Here is a 27,703-nt window from a genome sequence, read left to right as displayed (position 1 = left end):
CGAAAATACTATAACCTATAAAAACATGGAATACTTTTTTTAACATCCTGTATATGAAACTTCCTGGCAGATTAAAGCTCGGGACCTTTGCCTTTCAAGGGCAAGCGCTCTACAATCTGAGCGACCCAAGCACGACTCACGACCCGTCCCCACAGCTTCAGATCTGCCAGTACCTTGTCCCTTACCTTCCAAATTTCGCAGAAGCTCTTCTGCGAACCTTGCAGAACTAGCACTCCTGGAAGAAACAATATGCGGAGACATGGTTTAGCCACACCGGGGGGGGGGGGGGGGGGGGGGGTTCCAGAATGAGATTTTCACTCTGCAGTGGAGTGTGCGCTGATATGAAACTTCCTCGCGGATTAAAACTGTGTGCTGGACCGAGACTCGAGCCCTGGACCTTTGCCTTTAGCGGGCAAGCGCTCTACCATCCTTTTTTTATTATCAGATTGATTTGGTATTTTCATGAAAATCAGACAACTATAGTCAAATAATCATTTAATATCAGCTGCAAAATAAAATCAACAAATTAGTTCAAGCACAAATAGGTATTAAATCCTGAACGGGAATACTAACCCATTATCCCACCCTTGACAATCGGAGCTACCCAAACACGACTAACGACCCGTCCCCACAGCTTCCTGTATGTATCAGTACCCGAAGCTTTCCTAGTCCAGGATACACAAAGCAGTTCAAACTCGCTGATGCACAGAAGCAAAAATATGTTTGAAAGGTCCATCTGGATTTAGAGATCAGATGTCGTAGGTTGTGTTCCAAAAATGAGCAGCATAGGTACGAAAGTGGTGACACTTTCTGCAGGACCTGACCATCATTTTGCAGGACAATGCTCAAGCACGTACAGAGCAAGCTGTTACTGATTTGTCTGACTGATGGGGCTGCTAAGTGCTATACCACCTACTGCACTCCCCTGAATTAAGCCCTCGTGAGTTCAACTCGATTTCTAAACTGAAGGAAACACTTCGCGGCATTCGCTTTAGAACTGCTACAAATTCGTCGGGCAATAGACCGCGCCGCTCGAACTGTCAACACAACTGGCACTGCTAAGAGTTTCCTACGACTCTCCACATCGCTGGCAACGGGTTATGCACAATGCTGGTGACTACTTTGAAGATCGTTAAAACTTTGAAACAAGTTAGGAATCAAAATGGTGGACATGCTGGGCTTGAGCTGAGTCAGAAAAATTCTCCACAGAGTGTTTTCCATTGTAGTGTACTTTGCTTCGAGTTTATTTTGACAATGAAGTGTTTATTCAAAAACAGGGTGGTTACACATTTCTTGCGCCACCCTGCACGTTATAGCATTTTTAGATTCAAAAACAGCTATTGACAATGTTGAATAGAGTGAAGTGTGTATGAAAATAGCAGGGATAAAACACGGGAAGGAAAAATCATCTACAAATTGTAGAGAAAGCAGACAAGTTATAAGAGTCGAATGGTACGAAAGGAAGCATTTCTTAAGAAGGGGCTAAGACAGGGTTTATCCTATAACCGATGTTGTCAGTGTTCGCATTCAGCAAGAAGTAAAGGAAACCAAGAAGAAGGGTGGAAGGGGGATTAAAGTTCAGGAGTATTAAATAAAAACTTTGAGGTTTGCTGACGACGTTGTAAATCTGTCAGAGACGGCCAAGGACTTAGAAAATGAGTTGAATGGAATAGATAATTTTTAATAACTTGTTTTTAAGATGAACAAGAATATAAGTAAAAGAAGGACAACGAAATGGAATCCAATTAAATCAGCTGATGCTGAGGAAATTAAATTAGGCAATGAGACACTGAAAGTCATCTACGAGTTTTACTGTTTGTTCGGAATTATGGCTGACGGTGGTCGAAATAGAGAGAGTATAAATTGCAGACAGGTGACAGAAAGAGAAGCATTAACGGAAACGAGAAATTAGTTAACATCGAAAATAAATTGAAACATTACAATATATTTTCTGGCGGCATTTGAATTATAGGTGAGAAACGTGGACATTATACAGTTCAGACAAGAACAGAACATAAGCTATTGAAATGTTGTGCTACAGAGGAAAGCTAAAGATTAGGTGGGTAGATCGAATGCTCAGTGGGCACTGAATCGAAATGAGGAAAAAATTAATTTGAATGGACTAAAAGAAGGGCTCTATTGATAGGACCTATTCTAAAACGTCAAGGAGTAGTCAATTTGGTAATTGAAGGGAGTGCAGGTCATTAAAGTTGTAGGGGAGAGAAAAGCTCGAGTACACTCTAAGAAAAAAAAGGACACACCACGATGGAATTATCCGAATAGGACGGAAATCAGTAGGTGTAATGTACAAGTACAGACAAACATATGATTATAATTCCAACAGAACTGGTTATTCAAGGGAAAGAGGTTCATAAATTGAGCAAGTCAATAACGCGTTGGTCCATCTCTGATCCTTATGCAAGCAGTTATCCGGTTTGGGATTGATTGACGGAGTTGATGGATGTCCTCTTGAGGGATATGGTGCCATGTTCTGTCCAATCGATGAGTTCGAGCGTCAAAATCGCGAACAGGTTGGATGACCCTGCTGATAATGCTCCAAGCGTTATCAATCGAGGAGATATGCGGCCACGTTGATCGCCCCATCGCTGTCCGGAGCGACCGTGGAGGGAAACTCAATGGGCCCTCTTGGTTCAATCCAGTGCCCCAGAAAACTGTCACCCAGGAAAGCTCGTACGGCTAGGTGTTAGTATGGTGGCGCTCCATCCTGTTGGTAGAAGACCTCTTCATCAGCTCCATAAAGCGCACGTATACCTGGCAAAATTGGTGTGCGTAACATTTCCAGGTCCACTTCTCCAGTGGCAGTAGCATCAAAGAAAAAGGGTCCTACTAAGCACCTAGATGATAGTCCACATCACGCATCAACCCCTGGTAGATTGACCGCTTTATCCACTTACACATTCGGATTTTTCGGTGCCCAGTACACACTGTTATGCCGATTCATGGTTCCATTAAGTTTAAATTGTGCCTCGCCACTCCACACTACCTTCGTCACAAACTGTTCGTCATCATTTACCATTTGCTGATACCATTCGCAAAATTGAATTCGGCGATCAGGGTCGTTACCATTAATCGCTTGCAGTAGTCGTGGAATGTAAACTTTCCGCTTTGTAGCTTTCAGAATTCTTCGTTCACTTGTACTGCTGACCCCACTTCACGTGCACATTGCGTAGCAGACTTCTGTGGAGAATTAACAAACGTTTCCAACACGAGAGCTGACGAAGCGGGACTTGCAGCTGTACGCTGTCTTCCTGATCTTCCTTTGTGAATATCACAAATCGTTCCATGCAATTAAAACTTGTCAATGATGCGTTTAATTGCTAAGCGGGTTGGCGGTTCTGTTTCAAACTCCCGCCTCAACTGACGTGCATTATCAAACTTGAAAAACGACTTCACAATACATTTTCGTTGCTCGAATGTCAAGCGTGCTCCATCCATCTTGTTTTCTCAATACCGAGATGAAAGTACTAACATCTGTTAAGCCAAAGACCATACTACAATACACTCGTAACTCAAATCGAACGGCAATATCGATATCTCGATAGAGCCTACAAAGAGTGTATACATTTTCTGGCGGATTAACATGTAGATCTGGGTCATACAAGTCTTAGGACTGAAGACAACAGCCAGAATAACAACAACACATTAACGAACTAAAGCGTGTGGTGAAAGCAGGGAAAAGTCATGTAAAACATTTTAGAAGACACGAAAAACTTAACTCCTGCCCTTTTGAAGTGTAGCCGAAAACGCGCTGGTCTAGCAACTGCCAAATACTGCGATTAAAGATCGAGGCGTGTTTGTGTCAGTGTTACCTCACTTGTTACAATAATGTACAATGTGACGCGTTTGAAAAGGAAATCTTTAACGAAAATCACGTTGAAAGTATCGACGGCCGCTAAATGAAACACTTATTTTTTACTCCATTTTCAATCAAAATCCATCATCCTCCGAAACAGAAATCAACACCTGAGCATCTTTGTACACCAACAATTATGTCGTTGCAGTTGTTCGTTCTGTGGAAGATAATTATTAAATTTTCGATAGCAACAGTTGTAATCTAGCACTCGTTGCTAAAGACGTTGAATCTGATGTTATCGATGGTAAATAATTTTAATGCGTTTGTTGATACTTGCCGATGTCGAAACAATTTATTCATTGAGATACTGAGGTAATCGTTTCTATCAGTTAATGCTCGGAACTGGTAGCGAAATTAAGCCACTCATCTTGGGACACTTCACTTGAAGTATTCAACAGCTATGCAAAAGTGCTTGTCTAAAATACTAAACACTTAAATACGAGGGGCGTTCAGAAAGTAAGCTCCGATCGGTCGCGAAATGGAAACGACTATGAAAATCCGATAAAGCTTTGCACAGCTGTGTTGGGTAGTGTCTCTAGTATAACCCCAGTTAGCATCACGTCGCTCTTCTCATTTCTGAGCTCGCAGTGAGTGCGTAAAGATGTCTAGAAAATAGTGTCTGCCGCCAAGTACGAGGGCCTGGTGAGAAATTTCGCCTGAAGCTATGCAGCTAACATTACATAACTGTCGTGCTGTTTCGTCTTCACGACAATTCTCAGCCGCATTCTGCAGGGGCAATGAAGATGCTCCGGCATCGTTTTCAAATGGAAATGTTAACCCACAATACAGTCCGCAATTGTCTCCCCCTGAGTTTCATCTCTGGTCACATGAACCGCTGTCTTTGAAGACAACATTTTGACACAGACAACGAGGTGTAGGCCAGCGTGGAGAATTGGCGGAAAGCACTGGCGGCTGCCTTCTATGATGAGGCTATTGAAAAGTTGGTACAACGCTATGACAAAAGTCTAAGTCAGAACGGCGACTACGTAGGGAAGTAGCTGAAAGGAGTAGCTAATTGTTACAAGTAAAACATTTCTGATGTTCACTGTGGTTTCAATTTGGCAATCAATCGGAGCTTATTTTCTGAACAGGCCTCGTACTTTTTCCAATTTCCTGTGCCCTCTTCCAAAGGACTGCGATGACGCCTGGGCGGCAGGCAACCTCATCGTCTTCGAGGTTCGTGCGGTTGCCTTCTCAAAGGGGCATTCTGGACACACAAAAGGCTGGAGGGAGTATAAAATGTCAGTAGGTAGCGAAATGTTTAGATATAATTTTTCTTTTTGTGTTTATTTATTTGCCATTTGTAATTTTTAGTTATCTTTAATTATGTTATCTGAAATTTGCACGTGTTAAATATGTCTAAATCTTGTGCATGAATCTGTTGTGTAATCCAAGTTTCATGACCAGAGAAATTAAAAACAAAGTAAAATACAGGGGACTAGTGCAGGGTTGATAGGTGTGTGTGGAAGAACGTGTAATGCCGTTTTTTAGGGCTGATTAGTGATCGATTCACCACAGAAGCAAAAAATATCATATGGGCTGGCCAGAAATAGTCTGAATAGCTAGTAATAGTGGTACACGGCAGGTTATGCTGAGAAAGAAGTGTTAAGAAAAAAATTCCATACCTTGCTCCGTTTCCGAGTTAATTAGCATTGAAGTTAGCCAATCAGGCCTATGTGCACGCAAATTCAAGCGGCCTGCCAGATTTAGTGTCGATTGTTCTCATAGTGTAGATGATAGCGCACGACACTGGTGTATCTTTGGCCCGGGTTCGACACTTACTGCCGTCCTATGAGCAATTTTTGTATTGTTCTCTTGTTCGGTTTTAGGAAACCAAGCGGTGAACACGTTTTGCGACACCATCTCTGGCCGGCGCCATGCACTAATTGGCTAACTTCGATGCTAATATATCTCGCAAACGGCGCAACGTATCGAATTTTTTTTTCTAATGATTGTTTTTCCACAGAAGCTGCGCAGCAACACCATTTCAAGCTGTTCAGACCTTTTCTGAGGCCCTGTAGAAACGGCCACAAACATTTATCTATGCCCAACATAGTTTAAAGTGAGTGTTCCCTGTAGCAGTAACGTTTAACAGGAACTGCTGAGGTGCGTGTGTATCCGTTATGATAATCAAACGTTATTTAAAACGGGCGTATATACGAGGGTGAGTCAAATGGAAACCTTAAATATTTTTTAAATATTATTTATTGTGCAGAAGTGGTACAAAGCTGTATCACTTTTCAACATAATGTCCCCCATGCTCAATGCAAGTCCTCCAGTACTTACAAAGTGCATAAATTCCTTTAGAAGAAAATTCTTTTGGTAGTCCACGCACTCACTCACGCACCGCGTGGCGTATCTCTTCATCAGAACGGATCTTCTTTCCTCCCATTGTGTCTTTGAGTTGTCTAAACATATGGAAATCACTTGGGGCAAGGTCTCATGAGTATGGTCGATGAGGAAGACACTCAAAATGCAGGTCTGTGATTGTTGCAACTGTTGTACGGGTAGTGTAGGACTGTGCATTGCCATGTTGCAAAAGGACACCTGCTGACAGCAATCCGCGTCGCTTTGATTTGATTGCAGGCCGCAGATGATTTTTTATGAGATCTGTGTGTGATGCACTGGTGACAGTGGTCCCTCTAGGCATGTAATGCTCCAAAATAACGCCTTTTTCGTCCCAAAAGTGAGTCAGCATAACCTTCCCTGCTGATGGTTCTGTTCCAAACTTCTTTGGTTTTGGTGATGAGGAATGGCGCCATTCCTTGCTCGCTATCTTCGTCTGCGGTTGGTGGAAATGAACCGAGGTTTCGACCCCAGCAACGATTCTTGCAAGGAAGCCATCACCTTCTCGTTCAATGCGCCGAAGAAGTTCAAATGGTTGAAATGGCTCTGAGCACTATGGGACTCAACTTCTGAGGTCATCAGTCCCCTAGAACTTAGAACTACTTAAACCTAACTAACCTAAGGACATCACACACATCCATGCCCGAGGCAGGATTCGAACCTGCGACCGTAGCGGTCTCGCGGTTCCAGACTGCAGCGCCTAGAACCGCACGGCCACTTCGGCCGGCGCCGAAGAAGTTCTTCACAAGCATCAACACGTCGTTCTCTCATTTGAGGAGTCAGCTGCCATGGCACCCATCTTGCAGACACTTTGTGAAACTGGAGCACATCATGCACAATGTGGTGTGCTGACCCATGACTAACCTGTAAACATGCTACACTGTCATTCAGTGTCACTCGGCGGTTTTCCTTCACTATAGCTTCTGTGGAGTCACAACTCGTTGTGCCTGACCTGGATGAGGAGCATCTTCCACTGAAGCGACCATTTGCGAACTTCCTATTCCGTTCGTAGACTTACTGCTGTGACAAACATGCATCACCGTACTGAACCTTCATTCGTCGATGAATTTCAGTAGGTTTCACATCTTCACTATGCAAAAACCGAAGAACATAACGCTGTTCTTCCCTGGTTCAAGTCGCAAGTGGGGCGGCTATCTTTATACCGATACTGCGACGGTATGTGCGCATGTGCACTATGCTGCCACCTACAGGCCGTTCTGCACCCTGTTTGTAGCACGCTTACCAACTTACAGGATAACGGCGCGACATTTCGATTTGTTATTACAAATTTAACGCTTTCATTTGACTCACTCTCGTACAAGCAGTGTTATGGAGCGAGAACCATGCACGAGAAGTGGAAGTATGTCGAATTTAGAGGGATTCGTAATAACTGATTTGGTGAAATAACGGCTGAAGGAGTCAAATGAAGCCAGTGTTTGGGTGAATGTAAATGCCATATACTGTGCTTTGTGATAAAATTCTGATCAGCTCGCCGCGCTTATCATAAATACGAAAACGATTGCGACCAATCGATCTATTACAAGTCGTTTGTTTCAAATGAAAACTGCTTTGTTCGTCATAACTTAAATTCTGATTTATAAAACTTGAGACTAACGTAACGTAACAGACACTTCAGCCACTACGCAGAACTGTTAGAAACTATCCGGTGGTTTCCACAATGATCTTTTTATTTATATCTGAAAAAAAACTAAACTCCGTTCAAACAGGCCTCGGAAAGCCCAACGGTACCGACCGACCGCCGTGTCATTCTTAGGCGATAGGCACCACTGGATGCTGGTGTAGAGAGGCATACGGTCAGCACGCCATTCCGTCGGTCGTTGTCAGTTTTCGTGACCGGAGCCGCTGTTTCTCAGTCAAGTATCTCCTCAACTGGCCTCAGAATGGTTGAGTGCACCCCAATTGCCAACAACGCCTGCCTGACCCAGAGGGTCACCCAACCAAGTGCTACGCAAGCCCGACAGCGCTTAACTTCGGTGATCTGACAGGAACTGGTGTTGGCTGTACTTATATTTACTTCGTCAGACTTCTTCATGTGCTTCAAATTTTTCTATTTGATTTCTCTTTTAGAAACTAGCCCGAGATTTACAAACACGTATTGGAAATCAAGACCAGTGACACAATAGGTTTTGTGGGGGATGGTTTCCGGCAATTCATCCTGCCTTTTGAAGCTGTTGATGTACACCAATAAAATCTGGTCTGGGGATAAAAAATATCACGAATCTGACAATAACAGTGCTGGTGGGAATTAACTCCCTATTAACTCCCAGGATGTTGACACTAGCTCACAAAGAAACAAGAAAAACGGTATGCAGCGAACTTTTGGAACAGTACGAGAATGGTGGAGATGAATTTCTTGGAAGAATTGTGACAGGTGATGAAACATGGCTCCATCAATACAAGTAGTACAGCTCTGCTTCCTCCGTTTTTTCCCCAACATTTGAGGCTTTAATGAAACAAATTAGTTACACATGTATCATTCAAAGTATGAGGGTCACTCTAAAAGAAATTGACACTATTTTTTGTAAAAATACAGTTTTCATTCCGTGTGTGTGAAAGTTTTACAGTGTGTAGATACATCCTTCCCACTTATTTTCAAACTTAGTTCAACCTGTTCCTTTGAGTGGCGCCTTGACAGCATGTCTTCAAAATGGCTGCTACACTTGACGTTCGTCAGAAGCAACGTGCTGTAATAAAATTCCTGTGCTGTGAAAACGAGACAGTGCAAAACATCCACAAGAGGTTGAAAAAGGTGTACGGAGATGCTGCTGTCGATCGCCGTACAGTTAGTCGGTGGGCTAGCAGGCTGCGTGACGAAAGCGGGCGCGGCAATATTGAGGATTGTCCTCGCAGCGCCAGGCCTCTTACTGCACACACTCCAGACAATGTGCAGAGAGTTAACGAATTGGTGACTGCTGACAGACGCATCACAGTGAACGAACTGTCACGCTACGTTGGGATAGGAGAAGGAAGTGTTTGCAGAATACTGAAAGTGTTGGAGTTAAAAAAGGTTTGTGTCAGATGGGTTACCAGGATGTTGACAGTAGCTCACAAAGAAACAAGAAAAACGGTATGCAGCGAACTTTTGGAACAGTACGAGAATGGTGGAGATGAATTTCTTGGAAGAATTGTGACAGGTGATGAAACATGGCTCCATCATTTTTCACCAGAGACGAAGAGGCAATCAATGGAGTGGCATCATGCAAATTCACCCAAGAAAAAAAAATCAGAACCACACCTTCTGCTGGAAAAGTTATGGCTACGTTGTTTTTCGATTCCGAAGGACTTTTGCTTGTGGACATTATGCCAAGTGGAACCACTATAAATTCTGAAGCATATGTGACGACACTGAAGAAAAAGCTCGACTGAGTCGTGTTCGACCACATCGGGAAAAGCAGGATGTTTTTCTGTTGCACGACAATGCACGGCCACATGTCAGTCAAAAAACCGTGGAAGCGATCACAAAACTCGGATGGACAACACTGAAACACCCGCCTTACACCTGGCTCCATGTGACTATCATCTCTTTGGGAAACTGAAAGACTCTCTTCGTGGAACAAGGTTTGAAGATGATGACTCCCTTGTGCACGCTGCTAAACAGTGGCTCGAACAGGTTGGTCCAGAATTTTACTGTGCGGGTATACGGGTGCTGGTTCCAAGATGGCGTAAGGCAGTTGAGATGAAAATTGTGTGGAGAAATGAAAACATTGTTCCTAAAGGATCTATCTACACACTGTAGAACTTCCAAACATGTAGAACAAAAGATTGATTTTAAAAAAAATAGTGTCCATTTCTTTTGGAGTTATTGTTGTTGTCTTCAGTCCTGCGACTGGTTTGATGCAGCTCTCCATGCTTCTCTATCCTGTGCAACCTTCTTCATCTCCCAGTACCTACTGCAACCTACATCCTTCTGGATCTGCTTAGTGTATTCATCTCTTGGTCTCCCTCTACGATTTTTACCCTCCACGCTGCCCTCCAATACTAAATTGGTGATCCCTCGATGTCTCAGAACATGTCCTACCAGCCGATCCCTTCTTCTAGTCAAGTTGTGCCACAAGCTCCTCTTCTCCCCAATTCTATTCAATACCTCCTCATTAGTTACGTGATCAACCCATCTAATCTTCAGCATTCTTCTGTAGCACCACATTTCGAAAGCTTCTATTCTCTTCTTGTCCATACTAGTTATCGTCCATGTTTCACTTTCATAATACTTTCAGAAACGACTTCCTAACACTTAAATCTATACTCGATGTTAATAAATTTCTCTTCTTCAGAAACGATTTCCTTGCCATCTCCAGTCTACATTTTATATCCTCTCTACTTCGACCATCATCAGTTATTTTGCTCCCCAAATAGCAAAACTCCTTTACTACTTTAAGTGTCTCATTTCATAATCTAATTCCCTCAGTATCACCCGACTTAATTCGACTACATTCCATTATCCTTGTTTTGCTTTTGTTCATGTTCATCTTATACCCTCCTTTCAAGACACTGTCCATTCCGTTCAGCTGCTCTTCCAAGTCCTTTGCTATCTCTGACAGAATTACAATGTCATCGGCGAATCTCAAAGTTTTTATTTCTCCTCCATGGATTTTAATACCTACTCAGAACATTTCTTTTGTTTCCTATACCGCTTGCTCAATATACAGATTGAATAACATCGGGGAGAGGCTACGACCCTGTCTCACTCCCTTCGCAGCCATTGCTTCCCTTTCATGTCCCTCGACTCATATAACTGCCATCTGCTTTCTGTACAAATTGTAAATAGCCTTTCGCTCTCTGTATTTTACCCCTGCCACCTTCAGAATTTGAAAGAGAGTATTCCAATCAACATTGTCAAAAGCTTTCTCTAAGTCTACAAATGCTAGAAACGTAGGTTTGCCTTTCCTTAATCTTTCTTCTAAGATAAGTCGTAGCGTCAGTATTGCCTCACGTGTTCCAACATTTCTACGGAATCCAAACTGATCTTCCCCGAGGTCGGCTTCTATCAGTTTGTCCATTCGTCTGTAAAGAATTCGCGTTAGTATTTTGCAGCCGTGACTTATTAAACTGATAGTTCGGTAATTTTCACATCTGTCAACACCTGCTTTCTCTGGGATTGGGATTATTATATTCTTCTTGAAGTCTGAGGGTATTTCGCCTGTCTCATACATCTTGCTCACCAGATTGTAGAGTTTTATCAGGACTGGCTCTCCCAAGGTTGTCAATAGTTCTAGTGGAATGTTGTCTACTCCCGGGGCCATCGCTGGCTACTACTTTCTCCCATCTTTCGGGCAGTGTACGACTCCCGCGTCGAAAAAATCGTTCATATTTTGAAGCGATCCACGAATAGATCCAATTTGTGACTTCTTCATGAGATCGGAAGTGTCGGCCAGCCAGGCCATGCGCCATTGATCTAAACAGGTGATAGTCAGAGGGAGCATTGTCTGAAGAATACGGCGGGCGGGGTAGGGCTTCCCATTTTAACGTTTCCAAGTACGTTTTGACCTCTTTTGCAACGTAGAGTAGAGCGTTGTCGTGCTGCAAAATCGCTTTATCGAGCCTCTCGCTGTATTGCGGCCGTTTGTCTTTTAATGTTCTGCTCAAAAGCGTTAATTGCGTTGGATAACGAGCACATGTGATTGTTTCACTTGGTTTTAACACCTCACAGTACACGACACCGAGCTGGTCCCACCAGATGCAGAGCATGATCTTGGAGCCGTGAGTATTCGGTTTGGCCGTCGACGTGGAAGCATGGCCGGGATATCGCCGTCATTTTCTGCGTTAGGGTCATCTTCATGAATCCATTTTTCGTCCGCGCTCACAGTGCGAAGCGGAAATCCCATCCGTTTTTGCCTCTGAAGCAACTGTTTACAAACACGCAAACGCCGTTCAACGTCTCTTGGTTTCTGCTCAAGTTTCTTCTTTCTGAATCATGCCCATAGCCTTGAGACGTTTTTAAATGGCTTGCTGTGTCACTCCCACAAATCGTGCCACTTTTTTTTAGTATGACTCGAGTCTTCACTCAGAAATGTCTCCAGTTCTTCTTCTTCGAAAACATTCTCTCTTCCACCACTATGCCGGTCTACGACGTTAAAATCACCGTTGTTGAAGCGTTGAAACCACTCACGACACGTTCTTTCACTAATAGCGTCCTTACCATATGCACTTGAGACCATTCGGTGAGACTCAGCCAATGTTTTCTTCATACTGAAACAAAACAGTAGCACCTCCCACAAAGGACGAGAATTAGGCTCGTAAACTGACATTTTCAATCAAGAACAACTTTATGATGCAGACACAAATCGACTAATGTTTGAATGAGGTTATGTCGACCGAGGTCCAAGCTAACTGCCTGACGTCTGCGGTCTGTTTCTTTCGACCACTGCTTACCGTTGTCGCCACCTATCGGCAAACGGCGGAAGCAAAGTTGGACACCTTTTAGAAAACCAGTTTTCATGAAACAAAAAAACATTTTGTCCCTTACAGTCGTAGAGTTGTTATGCACTGGTGAAATTCAACGTAAGCACCCACATTACCTACCAGTTTCCGTAAACGAATGTGGAGTTTAGCGACAGACATCGTTGTAGGATGTTTTCGCGAGCTTGCAAAGGCTCTTGAAGAATTCAGCTTCTTGAACGTGAAAGACTGTGCAGTGTTTAGTCGCTCAGCTGATAAAGTTACAAAAAATAAATGTTCAGTGAAATATAGATCAACTGTAACTTTCAGATACTGAACATCTTCTTCTGGTCTCACTAATCAGTCTACCAATAACCGAATTTAACAATATGCGTTGGCTCTGAGCACTATGGGACTTAACTTCTAAGGTCATCAGTCCCCGAGAACTTAGAAGTACTTAAACCTAACTAACCTAAGGACATCACACACATCCATGCCCCAGGCAGGATTCGAACCTGCGACCGTAGCGGTCACGCGGTTCCAGATTGTAGCGCCTAGAACCGCACGGCCACCCTGGCCGGCAACAATATGCGTGACTCATTCTGTGTGAAGATGTGTAGCACATTGTCAAGAATGTTTATTTAAATATTTCTTTATTCTCGTATGTACTTAGTATTTTCTTGATATATTTATTTCTAATAACTTTTTATTGATATCAGACATGACATATCATTTTATTTTTTTCTTCTTGTATGTACTTATTATATTACATTAATATTTCTTTTTATTATATTTTTACTTTTTATTTTAGCTACTTACGCATGATGCTTTGCATATCTGAACATCTCCAATATACAAGCATGTTACGTAACAGCACTTACACAAAAAAGAAAACCTAATTGCTGGACATAAAAAAATTACTTATGAAAATAAATCAATGTTATATTTACTTTATTTTGAGCTTTAGATCATTGTGGTTAAGTAAATAAAAATTAGCAAATAAAAAAACTACAGAATACCATAAATACAGATAATATTAATTAAAATCGAATTAATGTACAAAAACACATAAATAAATGAGTACAAAAATGTGATACGGAGTTGTTCTTCACATTTTCCAGGTTATCTTCACCAAAGGTTTCATCATGCAGTAGAGTCAAATATGGGCGAGATTTAACTTAGGTGGCTACTTTGCTTTCTGCACCAGCACTTGATTAACCATGCGAGAAGATAAACACATGAAAAAAAAGTTTTACATCACCTTGCTTCCAAGAGTACCGGAACTTGTAGAGAAAACTGGAATAGAGATCAACATAAACATCATTTCCGCCCTTTTTAATGCTCATGAAAACCACACATTGAATGTTGTACCACCATACAGCAATACCTTCACAGGTGGTGGTCCAGATTGCTGTACACACCGGTACCTCTAATATTCAGTAGCACGTCCTCTTGCATTGATGCATGCCTGTAATCGTCGTGGCATATTATCCACAAGTTCATCAAAGCACTTTTCGTCCAGATTGACCCATTCCTCAACGGCGATTCGGCGTAGATCTCTCAGAGTGACTGGTGGCTCACGTCGTCCATAAACAGCCCTTTTCGATCTATCCCAGGCATGTTCGGTAGGGTTCATGTCTAGGGAACATGCTAGCCACTTTAGTCGAGCGATGCCGTTATCCTGAAGGAAGTCATTCATAAGATGTGCACGATGGGGGTGCGAATTGTCGTCCATGAAGACGAATGCCTCGCCAACATGCTGCCGATATGGTTGCACTATCGGTCGTAGAATGGTAATCACGTATCGAACAGCCATTAAGGCGCCTTCCATGACCACCAGCGGCATACGTCGGCCACACATTATTCCACCCCAAAACAGCAATGAACCCCCACCTTGCTGCACTCGCTGGACAGTGTGTTTAAGGTTTTCAGCCTAACCGGGTTGGCTCGAAACACGTCGACATTTGTCTGGTTGAAGGCACATGCGACACACATCAGTGAAGAGAACGTGATGCCAATCCTGCGCAGTCCATTCGGCATATTGTTGGGCCCATATGTACTGCGCTGCATGGTGTTGTGGTTGCAAAGATGGACCTCGCCGTGGACGTCGGGAGTGAAGTTGCGCATCATGCAGCCTATTGCGCACAGTTTGAGTCGTAACACGACCACCTGTGGCTGCACTAAAAGCATTATTCAACACTGTGGCGTTGCTGTCAGGGTTCCCCCAAACCATAATCCGTAGGTAGCGGTTATCCACTGCAATAGTAGTCCTTGGCGGGTCTGAGCGAGGCATGTCATCGTCAGTTCCTGTCTCTCTGTATCTCCTCCACGTCCGAATAACAGCGCTTTGGTTCACTTCCTGGCACAAAGTAACAATGCGGACGCGATCGAACCGCAGTGTTGACCGTCTACGCAAGGTTGAACTACAGACAACACGAGCCGTACACCTCCTTCCTGATGGAATGACTGGAACTGATCGGCTGTCGGACGTCCTCCGTCTAATAGGCGCTGCTCTTACATAGTTATTTACATCTTTGGTCTGGTTTAGTGACATCATTGGTCAAAGGGACTGTGTCTGTGATACAATAACCACAGTCAACTTCTATCTTCTGGAGTTCTGGGAACGGGAGTTATGAAAATTTTTTTAATATGTGTAGTAACCACATTATGCCATAACCATGCGTGAACTTGGAGAGGTGTGGTCTATTACCTACCTTTCCATTATAACATGATTAGTAAGGAAGAAGGAAGGAGGGAAGATTGGGTTTAACGGTCGGTCGACATCGAGGTCATTAGAGACACACCACAATCTCGGATTTTGTCAAGGATGGTGAAGAAAATGGGCCACACCCTTTAAAAGAAACCATGCCGGCATTTGCATGGAGCGACTTAGGAAAATCACGGAAATCTGGATGGACTGACGCAGATTTGAACCGTCGTCATCCCGAATGCGAGTCCAGTGTGCTAAATGCTGTGAACACGATTTGTAGCGCTTAAGTTTGTGCATATAGTGATCCTGTAACAACTGGTTCTCACTCAAGCATTTATCTCTACTTGCATGGCAGCTTACAGCTCGCAAGTCTAAGTGTCCATAACTAATGAACACACATTTTCAGTAACTCGCCAGCAGCCACAAAAGCTATCAACAAAGTATAGTTTAAAAGGAAATGAAAGTTTTTATTGGCAGCCAACTCCTTCTACTTCACTGATGAATGTTTAGAGGAACCAAATTAATTGCACGTATTGTTAATGAAATCATATAATGTGTCATGTATAATCTGATTTCTGCACATTTCTGCCGCCATTAACAATAGTCAAACCTGTCCCTAACCAAATAAAAAGAATAGCAGTAAAAAAATACTTTTATAAAAGTGTACCTTATTATTTATATTTTCTTGAGGATCTCCCTGCATTAAGAACAGAATTCTTTTTAAGAACCACGCTGTAGAAACCTTTACATGTGAGTCTCAAATACATCTGAACACATGTCTCGGCTTTCACAAGTTCAACGCACTCATTACACTAATCGCTCGTTCAAATAGTTCACGACAAGAACTGTACTATCAGGAATTGCGAGGACATGCTCCATATTTTGAACAAATTTGGTGCATTTGCTTTTCGAAAAGCTCACTCCACACTTTACAAAAATTATTATCCTTCCCATCAAGATCTGATACTACCGATTTCAAAACAGAATACTCTTGACAGAGGTCGCTTACATCGAAACTAATTTTCAATTTCTTTCCCACTTCAGCCAAGTTATTAAATGAAAATAGTTTTGGTTGAGGTAAATCAAGCAAGGACACAATTATATCTATACTTTCATTTCCACTAAGGTTGTACCATATATTAAGATAGTTTAATCAGCTGTCATAAACAAATGTACAGTTTTTTATTAGAATATTGTTTTATTCATCTGCAAGGTGTTCTAAAGACATATTAACTTCAAATCCGTAAAACTTATTTTCTTTATGACCTTCTATTTGTTTCTTCACTCCCAACACAAACTCGTGAACATATGTGGAAAGTCCGTCCTCCTTTCCCAAAAGTCTAATTGCTTTAGAAAATACAGCTTACATTGTTTTTTTAAAAAATACGGGAAACAGTCTGATAATGTTGGTGATTACCCGTTTATTTGGTTTTATTGAGAACTTAGGGCGTGTGTATTTTCTTCACCCTGTGCTACGTAATACATTTTTCAAAACTCGCCACACCTTAACAAGGCTCTCCAAAACAATCACACAACAGTGTGTGGCAATTTTTCACTATAGTCATGCTGAGTAAACTCGCAAAATGGTTTCGTTTCCTTGGAAGTTTCTGATGAGACGGAACGTCTGAGGATATTTCAAGAACTAGACTAGACATATCTTAGAATCTTGAATCGGAGCTTAGCACAATTATGTGACGTATGACAACAACAATTGGCTTTAAGTTTGTGTTTTCTTCTTTTAATCTAATAAAGACAGAATTATATTTACCGAAATTAACTGAAGCATTGTCGGCTGAATAAGAAACTACAGTACATTCCTTAGTGTTAAATCCTTTTCCAATAAAAGAGATTTTAGCTTGATATTTTACACATTTTGTGGCTCTGCGCTCGGCAACCGTGTATGCAGTTATAAAAAATGTAACAGTCAGCACACGGTTGCTGTGTATGTACAGGTCTTAGCCGGCCACAGCAGTTAACTTGTGCCGCCAGTTGCAACAATGGTTTTATCATTCTGTGATAACTTTCTTTTTTATTACGACCTTTATTCTTGACTCATGGAACACAAACATGTCATTTGACGATAACACTGTTGCTGAAATTTAAAAGTTGTTATGTGATTTCATGCAACTCTTACCATTCCGATAAAGATAGTCTTAGAAGTATCGAAACCTGGTTAATGTGTTTTTTAAAAAAGTTGTGTGCAACCGGCTAGCTGAAGATTTTAGTGTATATCTTCATGGAACACAAGAACTTCGTTACGTTATACCTTGTGTTTGGAGAAGTGTGTCACAACAATTGGATAATATTTTTTATTGTTCATATTTGAAGTGTCTGATGCTAATGAAAACGGAATTATTTGTTTTTATTCGGTTAGTAGCTTCTCTTTAGCCGAAGGTTGAATCGCATCTTTCAGTAACGCCACACTTTCAGTTCGGCCGCATCTTGCTTTCGTTACGACAGAGGAGTCTGTGGAAACATGTGAATATCGCTTATCACCACGATCTTGAGAACTGTAGGAATGATGAGTCAAAGATAATTATTACCGTGATTTTGTCGTCTTCTGCAGGAAATTGTTTTGGCAAGAATTTAAGAAGAGTCTGACTTCTCTTTTGTGTCATTATTTCGCTTTGTGCCTTTCTGATTATGTTTATTCACATCCTTCACGACGACATATTTAACGGTAAGTGAAGTACTGCTTATTCTGCACTTACACATACACTAATAATGACCAACTTTTTGTAACCATTCCTTGCAATTTTCGTCCTGTAACCATTATTCATTGAACGAACTTAGATATTGTCTGTTCATTTCACTCTTAGCACTCAGTATTCTAAATTATGAAAACTAGTCTATTCGCTCGCGGCCCAACAATTGACGGTAAATTGATAACTAACAATGAACAAAAAAAAAAGAAATAGACGTTGTTAGTTGACACTTTAATACGATTTGTCAGTGTTTGATAATGTGCTAGCCGAATGCTAGAGACGCATCAGAAATTTAGTGTTTTACTACAATAAGAACTTAATATTCGAAAATTATTGAAAGTGATTGATTCCAAGACTTTCCTTTCTTAATAAGGGAGTTCTAACTCCCTCTCTCTTAGCCCAACTGACTATTCCCCTTCTTTCAAATCTCGCCGCCCATCTCAAAACAACACTCACTTTTGGTAATGCAGCAACATGCCCTATAACCTCGGACAAACTTGAAGGAAGTTACACGACATTATTTGCACTAAACAGAAAGACATGCAGACGAGCACCAAATGCTGCTAATGAGAGGGAACCATTATTGTATAATTTGTTTAGGGATTTTCTGTAGTTGGAGGACTATGATTGAGTGCCCGTTATGTGTCCCAAGGAGTTATGTATCTCAAGGACCGTCTTGAAAGTTTTGAAGACAAGAGTCAGTAACAGTTCCGAGACAGCTGACAGGATACTTTTATGGTATGGAGTGGGAAACTGTTAATTGTTCAAGAAGGTGGAAAATATGAGATGGTAGACACACTTGGATTTTTTTTTATTTAAACAATTTATTAACACTTCATTTCGTTTACAAAATATTTTTCACACAAAAACTTTAAGTAAAAATAAAAAGCTATTCATAGTACAATGAAACAAAATGCAATTACAAGTAATAAAACAAAGAGAAGCATATTTCGAAGTAGAAAAATAAATTCAAAACAGTTGTCTTCTTAACAGAAAGTAATAATCGTCCTTCTTAAATTACTAGCTCTCGTAAGCGATTGGAAATTCTTCTTATACAAATTAAATAAAACTTTAATAAGAATGAAAAAAAAGCAATAAAATTGTGGGAACTGGAAGTTTGCATCGTGGATAATATGGTCCTACACAGCGTTTATGCTTCTGAACTGCGAGTCTATGTGCTGCTATGATTCTTACAATACATCATTCTATTCCTTCCTTGCGAAATACTATTTTTAGCATGGATAGAGACAGAATATCGCAGTTGCTGGATGTGTTCAGTGGTGGTGAAAATTAGGAGAAGGGTAGAGAGTATCAATAAAAGAAGTGTAAATATGAAAGGTGAGCAGCCATTTGAACAACACAGAGGTAAGGTACTGCAAGGTTCTATCTGTAGTACATGAGAGGGGTTGCTTAGAAAATAAAAAGGCTTTGTGGTAAACTGCTTAACGTAGTGAACATGAACTGAATAGGGTTTTTAAAAACTTCCCAGCAATTTGGTAGATTCGCATGTGTGGCGAAAAGTTGAGTGTATATTGTTAACAGAACAATGAATCCATCTGAGTGAAAGAAAAGTGTCATTTTGTACTCTAAGGACTGATCATGTCTAGTTGATACTTTCTGTACATTTCACTGACAAAATGAGAAACCCACGGGCCACCGAGGGTGAAGTAGTCACAATGTCTGTGAAAATGTAGCAGATTGACAGTCATTGTTCCATGACTTTTTGAGTGGTAAGCGAGGCCAGCTACCCCAGGACATAAACTACGAGAGGTGGGGAGAGCCAAACAGCATAGGATTATGTGGAAGTTTAATGAAGTCCTCGGTTGTGTCTCAAGTGAAGATGTTACTCATGAATGAATAAAGGATGGGAAAGAATATGTTCATTACAACCAGCTGTACTTCACGTTTTATAACGTTAAACCCGTCATTAGGCCAAAGTTTTTAATTACTTAATTGACTTGGGTGTTTTTAGTTTATCTATGAATGGATATGCGTTTGTGACTGTGCTCAGCTTGGAAAATAAAATGTTGGCACAGTCTCTCTACAGGAACAAGGCTTTATCATCAGAAATATTAACACACTAGAATTTTCATTACATGAAATAAAATTACAAATGTTCATCCACGTCTAGTTTATGAAAGGTGATAAACATAAAGACACATCAAGGCAATAAAAATTTCATTGTCCTCTCCCTGCTCACCATGTCTTTCAGATGTGGCCCATCAACACCTGTTCTTCATATTTTTTTCCACATTTATGTGTTTTTTTTACCTAAAGTACATTGATATAAGAGCGACGATTTTTTGTGGATGGACGTTTATAAATGTGTTCATTGCAATGAAGGATTTTGTGTGTAGATCTTTTCAATAGCCAAGGAACATTTTTCTGAAAAGTGATAATCATGTCTAGCTGGACATAAATTTTATTTTTCAGCTGAAGCTTGTTTTTTAAACCATGGTGCAACAGTGTGAGATGTGCTATTGAAAATCGTATGACCTTGCCCTGTCAGCACTGGAGAATCAATTCATCTTTGCACTGACAGGGAGACTTACACTGGATGTTCTTAGGCTATGGAAAACTGAATAGATCGTCTCTGTGGTCTCATTATGTTATCCCTGTGAAAAGCATGTTAATTGTGGTCCATAGCGTAGATTCCAGCGTATCCTTGTGCATACATCAACATCCTAATGAGGACTTCATCACGATTGGCAGTTGCCAAGTCCAAAGGTGTACTCTGCCACCTATCCCACAATGTAGCATCAGCTCCCATGCACAAGAGGTTCAAGACAGTCATATCTTTCCCAAATATTACTGCCAGATGCAGAGGCGTCCTCTGCCAACTATCCCTCGCATTAACATTAGCCCCTGATCGGACCAGCCAGGGGATGCTCTGCCCAGAGCCTTTCTTCGCTGCCAGGTGGAGAGGAGTTCGCAGCCAGCTGTCGACGGCGCCGAGGTCAGCCCTCGCCGACAGCAGGCATTTCCCACACTCCACGTGGCCATTCTTGGCTGCCAGGTGGAGTGGAGTCCTCAGCCAGCTGTCGCAAGGGCTATGGTAGGCACGCATGTAGAGGAGGCACCTGACTGTCTGCTCGTGGCCCTGCTTGGCTGCCAGGTGCAACGCTGTCCTCCCCCAGTTGTCTGCAGCACCGGAGTCTGCCCCGCAGTGCAGGAGCCACCACACGGTGGGTTCACGACCGTCCTTCGCCGCCATGTGCAGAGCCGTCCTTCCCCAGTTGTCAGCGACCTCGGCGTCGGCCCCTGCCTTCAGCAGGCGCCTGACACACTTGTCATGGCCGTTCATGGCTGCCAGGTGGAGAGGACAGCGCTGCCACGAGTCGACCGCATTGACGGCTGCCCCGGCCCTGATCAGGAGCCTGAGAGCACGCCTGTGGCCCTCCCTGGCCGCCAGGTGCAGTGGCGTCCTCCCCCACTTGTTGCAGAGACTGGGATCTGCGCCAGCTCTCAGTAACAACACGACGGCCTCCTCGTGGCCTCTCTCCGCAGCCTTGTGGAGTGCTGTCTGCCTCTGCTGGTCTTCGTGGTACACATCAACCCCCGAATCCAGCAGGTGCTGCAGTTCTCTCACATCCCCAGACTCTGCTGCATTGTGGAGACTCATACCCATGATGTTGTTGTCAGCTGTCAGACTCGTCCCTGAAGAAAACAGAATAAATACAGGCATTGTAATTATGTGTAAAGAAACTGTACAGGGAGCTATAGAGAGTAAGTAAGATTTTGAGGAGTACTAGTCTTTAGTATCCTATCAACAATGAAGTCATTAGAGATGGGGGAAAAGCTCAGATTAAGGAATGATCAAGAAGGAACCATACTTTTGCCTTAGGCGATTTAGGAAACCATGGAAAACGAAATTAGTATGGCTGGACGTGAATCGTCTGCCCAAATACAAGTCCAGTGTTGTAAAAAGTGAAATCTATAGCGGAAGACAGAAATTGGAGCTGGAAAATGAAATCAGAATGGCTGGACGTGAATCGTCCATCAAATATGAGTCTAGTACCGAGTAAAAGCTGTGGCATATGACAGAGTTTGGAATTCATTGAACAAATAATTGAGAATGTAAGGTGCAAGTGCTATTCTGAGTTGAAGAGTGGGCACAAAAGACGAAATCATAATGGACCAAACTGAACTAGTCAAAATAGTGATGACTATAAAAAGAAGTTATCTGCAGTTACAAGGAAATAAATGGGAGCCAACAATTGGAAGCAAACTGAGAGAGGGTCATGCTGTCATTGCTGATGTTGCTGAACCCATTAGGAGGCAAGAGAATGTTCTCATTAGGAGAAACAAAACTGACCTTCTGCTATTCAGAGCACTAAATGTTACATCCGTTAATTGGGTAGATAGGTTACTGAATATAAAAAGAGATCAATAACTTGAAGTTAGATATTGTGGTAGAGGTGAAGTGTGGTGTTAGGAGGGACAGGACTTCTGGTCACGGCAGTACACGGTTATCAATACGAATAAAATAGGGATAATGAAGGAGTAGGTTGGTTGGTTGGTTGGTTTCTGGGATTAAAGGGACCAGACTGCTACGGTCATCGGCCTCGGAGTAGGTCTAACACTGAATAAGAAAACCAGTATGCAGATAAGCTAGTAAAACAGCATGGCGAACACATTATCATAGCACTTACAAATACAAAACTAACACCCACAATAGTAGTAAAAGTTTATATGCTTGATGAAAAAGTTGAACAACTGCATGATGAGATAAAATAAATTATTCAAACAGTTCAGGAAGATGAAAATGTAATTCTTGTAGAAAGAAGGAAAAACAGTAGGGGAATATTCATGGGAGGGGTGAATAAAATTGAAAGCCATGTAGTAGGACACAACATAAACATTGATAACACTTAGTTTAAGTATCATAGAAGAAGGTTCTGTACATGGAGATCTGGAACCACCAGAAGGTTTGAAATAGGTTACATATCGATAAAACAGAGATTTATGTCAGATTTTGAACTGCAGTCATTTGCAGGTGCAGTTGTTGGCCAGAATTTATTGTTAATGAGTCGCAATTGAAACTGAACACATTACAGAAAGAAAGAGTTCTGGAGACGGGTACTGGAGAAATGAAGGAACCAGAGTCTACTGACTGTTTCAGAAGTAGCATAAGGCAACGTTGGACCGAATGAGAGAAAGGAATACAATAGAAGACGAATGGATAGCTCTGAGAGATCAAAAGGGAAGACAGCATTGCATTATACAAGTAAACAGCAACATCTAGTAGAAATCCTTGGATAACAACAGCAGGTATTGCATTTAAATGACAAAAAGAGACAGTATGGAAATGCCACAAATGAGGAAAAGTGAATACAGATATCTAAAAAATTAAATTGACAGGAAGTGCAAAATATCAATGAAGTTATAGCTAAAGGAAAAATGCAAGGCTGTACACGCGTGCACAGCTACGGGAAAGATAGATGGCACCTGAGCAAACTAAGAGACTTGTGTAGGAAAAAGAAGCAACTGCATGAATATGAAGAATTCAGATGGAAAGCCAATAGTACAGGAGAGAAAGTTGAAAGGTGGAAAGAGGGTCTACACACGGGAGACAAACTTGAATACAATGTAATAGAAAGAGGAGAGGAAATAGGTGAAGATGAGATGGAAGATATGACATTGGGACAAGAATTTGACAGAGCACTGAAAGACCTAAGCTGAAATCAGACCCCTGGAGTAGACGACATTCTCTAAGAATTATTGAGATCCTTGTGAGAGCCATGCGCGACAAAATTAATCTACACATTGTGCAAGATATACGAGATACTAATCGTGTGTGGTCGGTATTTATGAGACTTAAAGTCTCACCTTTATCTATGATAATAATGTATGCCAAAGCAATGAATTAAGATTTGTACTGGCCCCAGAATTCGAACCTAGGACGCCTGCTTACTAAACAGGTATGCTGTTCACTATGCCGTACTGGTACTACAGACAGCACAGATGCATGTCTCCCTCAAAGATATAAATTTCCCTTCTAAACTGTCCAATACTGGAACAGCACTTCAGCAATTAGCGAATTGGGATTCATCCTGCCAGTACCCCCTTTCACTTATTTCTCAGATGCTATTCCATTATTGGAGAACATTGGCAATACCGATGCGAGTTTAGAAGGGGAACAGCAATGGGTTGAGGTGTGAGTTGAAATTTTTATCAGTGAGGAAGACGTGCTGGGGCAGTATGTGCAGGTGTGGTGACTGTAGTGCCAATGTTGCATAACAGATAACGCATCTACCCAGTAAACAAGAGACCTGGCTTCGAATCCTGATGCAGGTACAAATTTTAATTCATTGCTTTTGCTTACATCATTATCATAAGTGAGACAGGTGAAATATCTCCAGGCTTCAGACAGATTGTAATAATTGTAGTTCCAAAGAAGGCAGGTGCTCACCAGATTGCAAAATACTGACATGAATTATTTACAGAAATATGGAAAAACTTGTAGATTCCGCTCTTAGTGAAGATCAATTTTTATTCTGGGGAAATGCAGAAACCTACAGGGCAATACTGATTCAACAACGTAGAGATAGCCTGAAGAAAGGCAGGTTCACTTTTATTGCGTTACTAGATTTAGATAAAATTTTTTGATAAAACTGATTGGAATACACTGTTTGAAATGATGAAAATAGCAAGGATAAAATACAGGTGGTGAAAGGTTATCTATTACTTGCAGAGAAACTGCACTGCAATATCGTAAGAGCTGAAGTACGTGGAACGGAAGCAGTGGTCAAGAAGGGAGCAATACAGGATTCAACCTATCCTATATATAACTCAGTCTGTATGTTGATCAAGAAATGAAGTAAACCAAGGAGAAACTTAGGTAAGTAATTAAAGATCTGGGAGAAGTAATAAAAACTTAAGGCTTATTGATGTTATTGAGAATCTGTAATCAGAGATGCCAAAGTACCTGCAACATCAGTTGAAGGGAATGGATACTTTGTTTGAAACATGTTCGAAGATGAAACTCACCCAAAAAAAGACAGAAGTAATGAAGAGTAATAAAATTAAGGTAGATGATACTGAGGAAATTGGGTTAAAAGTAAGACACTGAATGAAATAAACGAGTTTTGCTGTTTGGGTAACATGACAACCGACAAAAGTCAAAGTATAGAGGATATAAACTACAGACTGGCAGTGGTGAGAAAAGAGCTTGTGGAAAAGAGAAATATTCTAGCATCTGAAGTACATTTGAGCACTCGAAAGTTCTTTCTGAAGGCATTTGTCTGGAATGTATTGTTATCCTGAAGTGCAGTGTGGACGATAAGCATTCCAGACAAGGAAAGAACAGAACCTTCGATAAGTGCCGAAGTGATAAGGAATACCACTCAATCCATGATAAGAAGATTGCAGCACTGCGTTGATATCAGTGGTCAATACTTCGAACACCTTCTGTAAATGGACGTTCATGCCACTTTTTTTACCCTCGCTGACCTTCAAAGACCTTACTGTTACACGTCATTGGATTAGTCTCAATAGCCGCTATCAGAAAATAAGAACCAAACTATAGCATCCCATTTAAAAAAGCAAATTTGACCTTCATATCTCTGACGCGACCTCGCCTAGCAACAGAAAACCAACGTCATATTGTGGCCCCCGTTGTCCCATGCAAAATTTGTCCCACAAACTTTGTAGCTATTATCATAATTTCGAAGTTTTTCTCGGTGGAAATAGTTAGTGACTCACCCTGAATATTACAGTATGTTAATAATTTTTACTTTTGGACCATATAATTACAACGAATGAAACAGTTTTTGTACCATATGCGTTGCGCCTTTATTCTTGGCGAGACATTTCCAGTGACCTGGAATATGTACATATCGTTATTTATACTACTTAGTTTACGTTTGGGATGTTGTATGTACAGGTTATCAACAGTTCCAGCAGTTTCCTTTTTTATAATGAGGATTTTAAGTTCTGCTTGCATGTTTCGTGGACATTGTTCTAAACGTTATGTTTTTATTCCCTTGCTTGCGCTGTTCTTCTCCTTATAATTACCATTCGAAATTTGTTTTCAGACTTCACAGTACTAGGAACGGAACATTCGTTTTGATGTTAAGTTTCGGTTGGTCTTGCCAACTATCGAATGCTATTGATAACAATTGAATGTTACTGCCAACTATTAAATGTGTTTTCTTGATATCTGTGATCTATTTTTGTATGTGCCTGAGTAAATCGGTTTTTATTTTGGTATGATTATATGACGGTCGGTCTCTCCCTCCCTCTCTCTCTCTCTCTCTTGGGTGATTTTTTTCACCATGTACAAGATAAGAGGATGCGAAACAAAAAAGGAAATGCATGGTTTCCATGCTAGAGACCATTTATTCAATTATACTTCGTTATAGAGAATGTGGTCTAATACGCCCTATACCATGCAGCCACTGTTACGGCATGCATGGTTACCTCCTGGAGGATGGTACTGTTTGCTCATCCTTCATGCCCTAGCGTCCTCTACTGCCGTAGTAATTGGTAATGTTGTGTTAGATTCACTTCTCTTGCTGACTCACCTTATAATATATGTGATACAGCACTGTACACAATGGTGTCGTATTCGAATCGAGTGCTCGCCAACACGGTGTTTACGTATAGAAAGGCAAATGGCAACGGGCGCCGATAACAACCACAGCATTCAGTGTTTGCAAAAGTGTTTCGCCGGTTTTTAAGAAAACAGGAAATCATGAAGGACGCATCCGCACATGCAAGCATGTGTTGAGGCACATGAAAACCATGTTCAACACATACTGCAACTATGGCTGCATGGTACAGCGTGTATTAGGCCGCAGTGCCTGTAACAATGTATGATGGAATTAACGGTCTCTAGCCTGGAAACCATGCATTTCTGGACATAAGTTCATTTGATCTTCATTTTTCCATATCCTCTCATCGATCAATCCCTAGAGCGCAAAAAATCACCTTGTGTGTTTGTGTGTGTGTGTATGTATGTATGTGGGTGTAGAATTTGTACACAATGCAAAAAATCACTGTGTGTGTGTGTGTGTGTGTGTGTGTGTGTGTGTGTGTGTGTGTGAGTGAGAGAGAGAGAGAGAGAGAGAGAGAGAGAGAGAGAGAGAGAGAGTGAGAGAGAGAGAGAGAGAGACAGAGAGAGAGAGTATGTATCTGTTTTAATTTGGCTGTATGTACAAGTGGAATAATTTTTATCTTATTTCATTTCTTAAGTTTAGAAGAGAATCTATATTGACGTGTGTCTGATCATTTATGATAAGTTTGTTCTCAGCAATGGTTTTCTTGGTTCTGACAGTTTTTCTGAATTTGTATAAGGTATTTTTATGGCTGTTTACGCTATTATTATTACATCTTGTACCATGTTCGTAGGATGGTGGTTACGAGGTTTTAAGTGCTCTGCAACAGTGGAATGGTTTTGTTTTCGTACTTCAAACTGTTCAGTGTACTGTCTTTGACATTAAAGTTTGTTCATCCTGATCCCTGAAACTTCTCACTGTTGATTGTTAGTTGGCTTAAGTTTGATTGGAGAGTTTCCAAAACTTTATATGCTATTTAGAAGTCCTGTTTCTTAGTATATATGCAACTCTGTGTGTTAATTATGTGTGTATGTCATTGTGTACCATCTGCTTCTTTTCTGTGTCGTGCCATCATCGCGTTCGTGTATTGCATGTGTTTGTGGGTTAGTGGCTT

At 41.4% G+C, this 27,703-nt stretch overlaps 1 protein-coding gene across 1 annotated transcript in view; it reads right to left on the bottom strand.

The window, feature by feature from the left end:
* Nucleotides 1–18,938: 18,938 nt before the first annotated feature.
* Nucleotides 18,939–27,703, bottom strand: part of LOC124716972 (ankyrin repeat domain-containing protein 65-like) — a 32,707-nt gene continuing 23,942 nt past the window's right edge. Inside the window, exon 2 of the mRNA XM_047243575.1 lies at nucleotides 18,939–21,688. Within this exon, the coding sequence (XP_047099531.1) occupies nucleotides 20,661–21,659 (999 nt within the window). The 5' untranslated portion in view covers nucleotides 21,660–21,688 and the 3' untranslated portion in view covers nucleotides 18,939–20,660. The remainder of the gene's footprint in view (nucleotides 21,689–27,703) is intronic.

This window comes from Schistocerca piceifrons, chromosome 9 (genome assembly GCF_021461385.2).
Source record: "Schistocerca piceifrons isolate TAMUIC-IGC-003096 chromosome 9, iqSchPice1.1, whole genome shotgun sequence".
NCBI lineage: Eukaryota > Metazoa > Arthropoda > Insecta > Orthoptera > Acrididae > Schistocerca > Schistocerca piceifrons.
The sequence above is the reverse complement of the archived record's forward strand: the minus strand, read 5'-3'. Positions and strand labels throughout refer to the sequence as shown.